The sequence below is a fragment of the Silene latifolia genome, chromosome 10 (assembly GCF_048544455.1).
Source record: "Silene latifolia isolate original U9 population chromosome 10, ASM4854445v1, whole genome shotgun sequence".
In the NCBI taxonomy this organism is placed as follows: Eukaryota; Viridiplantae; Streptophyta; class Magnoliopsida; order Caryophyllales; family Caryophyllaceae; genus Silene; species Silene latifolia.
Genome location: NC_133535.1, coordinates 104,692,581 through 104,697,985, shown reverse-complemented (window position 1 = coordinate 104,697,985; position 5,405 = coordinate 104,692,581). Strand labels below are relative to the sequence as shown.

The 5,405-nt window shown below is 36.4% G+C and overlaps 1 protein-coding gene across 1 annotated transcript; it reads right to left on the bottom strand.

Annotated features, from left to right (window-relative positions):
* Positions 1-3,903: 3,903 nt before the first annotated feature.
* On the bottom strand, positions 3,904-4,626 carry LOC141608010 (uncharacterized). Its single transcript, XM_074427361.1, has 2 exons — positions 4,396-4,626; positions 3,904-4,263 (listed from the first exon to the last, which is right to left on the bottom strand). The coding sequence occupies exons 1-2, from the start codon at positions 4,624-4,626 to the stop codon at positions 3,904-3,906; spliced, it is 591 nt and encodes a 196-aa protein (XP_074283462.1).
* Positions 4,627-5,405: the final 779 nt, after the last annotated feature.

Genomic DNA, 5,405 nt, shown 5'->3' with positions numbered 1-5,405 from the left:
ACCCTAACCTCTTAGGACTCAAAATATAGTCTTCACTAATAATTTGACCATAATTAACCTATATATACAAAATTGTTCATAAATGGACCAAAAATACAAAAATAAGCCATTAAACTTCAAATAAATCACAAAATTTCAAATAAATTCAAAATTTGAAATTTAAATTCATGAACATTCTGGAAAAATTCCATGACACTCATAATGTTCAAAATCTTAGGTTAAAAATTTCGAAAATTTACCGGAAAAACAATGTTGCGGTTTATCGATTTTTAATAAAATAATCATAAAAACATGGAAAAATTATTTTCATTAACTTTTCAATTTTAGATCTGAAAAATATAATAAAATGCAACATTAGACGTTTTTCCTAAGTCATAGATTATGTTTTTATTAATTTTCCACTAATAATGTCACTATTTATGCTATTTTTCTTCAAAAATTCATAAATCATGCAAAAAAAACTTCTTTATAGCCAATTATTTTACACACATCTTGTAAAATTGCATGTGACAACATATTAATTTTCTATGACCAGATTCGAAATTTAACTCATATTAACCTATTTTTCACTTAAATCCGAATTTAATAATGAAAAATTCATTTTTCGAGCATAACAAGTCCAAATATTATGAAAATTTACAGGTTATCTCAAAATAATATATGTGACAACATATCCAAAAATCAATAGAAAATTCGAAGTATAGCTAATTTTAGACCAAAAATGACATTTTTACTCATAAAATCACATTTAAATGCCATTATTGTAAATTATGAACAATAAAAATCCGAAAAATTAACCAAAATATCCTAAAACATTTTAGGACCAGAAATATTAACATGCATTAATTAATTTCGTGATATCTCATAATAACACAAATTTTACAAGTTTTATTTGTTATTCTTATAACTCGGAAAAACTTTTAACCGATTTGCATGCAAACAACCTTGGCTCTTGATACCGATTGAAAGAAATGTAGATTTATATACATACTAACATACTCATATATGTAAAATTAATTTGTCATAAAATTAAAGGTGGATTTTATGCATGCAAACTTTAATAAAAGAAGATAAGAAAACATTTTCTCACCATAATAATTTCGGTCATATTGGGCACCAACAAGATCTCCTTCTTGTTAGTTCTTGAGCTTTCCATTAATGGATGAACATACTTGACTTCAAATTAGAAGCCCTCCAATTAGTTGCACCCAAAACTATCCCTTAATCCCACAAACTAACATGTACTAGATGTTTATATTGTGGTTTACCTTAAAATCTAATACTAATACTCATATACTACTTTTAGTATTATTAGTGTTTGATTTAAACAAATTAGATTCACAAAAATGAGTTTTGTGAAGAACAAGAGAGAGAAGGGAGGTTTTTCATAAAAAGTGAGAATGAATTAATTAGAGAAAATTTTCTCTCTAATGTTGTGTATAGAAAACCGGTTGGGAGGGCATAGAGTAGACAAATTTTTCTTCCCAATTTGCTTTTGTTCTTCACAAGAAAAGCTAGCTAGTAGTAGGTGTTATCATGATGTTTATTTTATTATTTAAATAACAAAAACCATCAACACCCACTCACTACATATAAAACGGTTTTCCTTGTAATATTGAGTCCATTTTATTTTTGTCAATTGTACAATTGTATGTCATGTGACATGTGACATGTCTTATGTCTTGTTTCAATTTAAAATGCATATTTAACAAATTAAATATCATTTATAAATTAAATAAATCATATTTAACAAATTGACTAGTAATATAAAATTACTTTCTCATAAAATGGTCATTTAATTACTAGTTAGTATAATTCACAATATCTTGTAATTATAACTAACTTATCATTCTCATCTCGCGTGTTTCGCAAACACCGATTAATTTTAGTAATATAACTTCTTAAATTACTAAATGAAATCTCATTTAATCACATTATAATAAGATGTCATTATTCTCTCTTTTATAATAATTTGTTCAATTTTAAGGAATTAATTAATCTGTATCGGTATACAATTAATTAACCTTTTCAATTAAGGGAATCATCCTTTAGGTGTGACCTCAAGGGATCAACTGATCACCACCGTCGCACGACAGTAATGTCAAACTCTAGCCAGCCAATCATTACCGATATGTGTGGACCAGTTGACTATATATATATTATGTATCATCCCTTCCGTATTCTTGTAATGAGATTTAATAATGATATTTAAATCATGTGATCGCACTATTGTTGAGGACACATTTCCCAACACCGTGTTCTAACCACATGGCTGAGAAAGGCTGGGGCTCTTGCTGAGGAAATGGCAGACCTCGACAGAAATGTGGGAGCCTATACTGCCTTCAAGGGGAGGATTGACTGCATCAGGGCCTTTACTGAGGGGAGGCATACTACATGGAACCTGGAGGAGGAGCAGGCTAAATTTGCTCGTGCCTTCCTTAATGGTATGGACTTAAGTGCTCTATGCCCTCCTGAGGCCGAGGTTGCTGACCCTGAGCTTGAATTTCTTGCCATGGATACCTCTGGAACCATCTGTGAGACAAATGCTGTAGAGGAGGTCTTGGCACAGGTGGCTGGTGGTGATGCTGTTGTGATTCCTGAAGCTGATCAGGTACCTACATTGAAGGAGCAGACAGAGCACGGGGGCCAGGGTAAAAATCAAGATGTTGTTATTGAGAGGATTGATCTGTCTTAAAAATTTTAATCATGTTTCTGGGGACTTTTCCTGTGTGGTGCAAGTTTGTAATTATACTTTGACTTTTACTTTCGTTGTTGGTTTTCCTTGCGTCTGCCGGTGTACAGGCTAAAACTCTTGGCATCTGCTCTGGGCAGCATGTGCCTTTATTTTGAAATGTTCTAGGCCTGGCTCGCATGCCTCTTTTTCCATACTTTGCATTGCTTTGTGGTGTGTCCTCTTTGTCTAGGGTTTAGTACCCATTCTTATACTTTTTAGGAGACTGCCCTGGTACCAGGTACACAGTCCTGGTTATGATGTAGGTTTTTGATAAGATATTTTACCCACGGCGTAAAATATTTTATCAATAGGAGAGCTAGTTAAAGCGTACTTCTCATTGTCCTTTTTTGGTTAACAAGGGCTGTTGCATCCCTTGTGGTTCCAGCGTTTGTATTGTCTTCATGCACATATGTATATGGCCCCGGGATCTCAATGCCCTTGTCGTAGCTACGTTTTATCCGGGATTAACGCTGAGATGCAGATGGTCTTAGTATCGCCATGTCCTGCCATTTCCAGTTCGTCCGTCCTGCATGTGGTTGACTTTGTCACGTCTGGTTACCCTACATGGCAGGGATTGGACCCTCAAGATTCTATTCTGCCTGACAAATAACTGACGTTAGTACTCAAATCGTTTCTTCCAAGAAGCACAAAAACTCCAAGTAGTACAAATTACCTGATGCTGTCTCATGGTGTTCCAGGCCAACGACTGGATCCAGGAAGCCACAGCTTGAACTACTTGGCTTTCAAAATGACTCAATTTGTTCAAAACTAATTAAAGGAAAAACGGAAAAAAGAAAAAACTAACCATAACTTAATAAGTGTAATATATATAACCCCCACCCTTTTTTTTTTGAAAAAAGAATAAAAAACCCTTTTGCTTCACGGACTCTTGAAAGGTCCTTTGTACACTAAGTTTCAGCACCTTGTGAGACAAAGTACTGTTTTAGATGACGAATGTTCCAGGGTTTGTGCAGGATTTGACCTTGCATGGTCATCAACCTGTATGCCCAATTCCCAACAATGCTTTCGACCTGATACAGTCCTTCCCATTTGTAAGCAAATTTTCCTACCTTATGGTTCTCGGTGTTTTCAAACACCCTTCTGAGCACCAGGTCCCCTACTGTGAGGGTCCTTATGTTGAAGTTTTTGTTATACGTTCTTGCTACGGATTACTTGTATGATGTCATGCGTATGTAAGCACTTTCTCTTAGTTCGTCAACTCTGGCCAGACTCCTTGCTATTTCGATCTGATTCTGCTTTGCTGTCTGGCACCCATATCTGTGTGTTGGTACCAGAACTTCTGATGGAATTACGGCTTCTGCTCCGAACACCAGACTGAATGGTGTTTGCCATATTGCTGTTTTCGGCGTTGTTCTATCTGACCAATGGACTAATGGCAATTCGTCTGCCCATTTGCCTCCAAGTTCCTCCAATCTTTTCCAGAGGTTCTCTACTATGATCTTATTGCTGGATTCTACTTGTCCATTTGTTTGTGGGTACTGGAAGGAAGACTTTCTTAGCGTTATGTTCTATCGTGAGCAAAATCCTTCAGTGTTATCGTATTTGAATTGAGATCCATTACCACATATGATTTCGAATGGTATCCCAAATCTGCAGATGATGTTACGATTTATAAAAGAGATCAGTTGGGTCTCCTTTACCTCAGTCATTGCTTCCGCTTTAATCCATTTCAAGAAATAATCCATCATGACAAGCATGTACACTCTGTTTCCTGGTGCTCTGGGTAATTTTCCCACTATGTCCATCACCCACATCGTAAATGGCCATGGTGAGATAATGGGATACAATGGTTCTCCTTGTTGGTGAATGGCTGGAGCTGCCTCTTGACATGAGTCGCATCGTTTGACATAATCTATGGCGTCTGCCCTCATTGTAGGCGAAAAGTAACCCTGTCTCGGAGCTTTGTTAGACAGACTTCTGCCCCCAGCATGATTTTGAGGACATGGGCCACATGCACGCCACGGTGGATGTACATCAGACTCTTGAAAGCCACGCTCGGCGGCGTAAAAAGATGCTTTCGACCGGATCATTTTAGATCGGTCGGTTTCGTCTCGGCAAAGATCACGAAACGATGTTAGAGATGTTCGGAGTCGCCACCAAGCAATTATGGGATGCTTGGAACCCGTTCGAATCTACTTTATACCTAGGTCAATCAAGGCAAAAAGCGGTGTTTGACATAGGTACTAAAGATAATGAGTCGTCCCCTTTTAGCATCCTATATCTAAAATGACCCTCGTACGCCCTCGATAAGGCCATCCAAAATCCAAAGGTTCTGAGTAAGGGGTGAGGGCACGTATTGGGAAGCTCTTTAATCGAACACCCAATCCCACCCGCGTTAGCGACCTCTACTGATCAATCGTGGTTGTTTAAGTGCACAAATTGATAAAACGGTTTAAATGCATGAATGCGCATCCAAAAGCTTAACCTAACATCTGAGAATTTCCTAAGTCGGTTTGTTTATCCATGTACCAAGAAATTTGTGTCGAGTTGGATTTAGATTTATTTGCATGTATAAACGGAAATTAAACATCCATTTACCAAGTTCGGATTATGATGCTTAACACGATCCATTTGTTTGAAAAAAGGTGTCAAATGACAAAGTGTATAAACGTAAACTTGTCGATCTGATCCGTCATGTTTTCGGATTAAC

Coding starts and splice junctions, on each gene's coding strand:
- LOC141608010 (XM_074427361.1), bottom strand. CDS start 4,626: ATGAGGGCAGACGCCATAGATTATGTCAAACGATGCGACTCATGTCAA. Junction 4,264..4,395: donor AAGCGGAAGCAATGACTGAG/GTAAAGGAGACC, acceptor TGCTCACGATAG/AACATAACGCTAAGAAAGTC.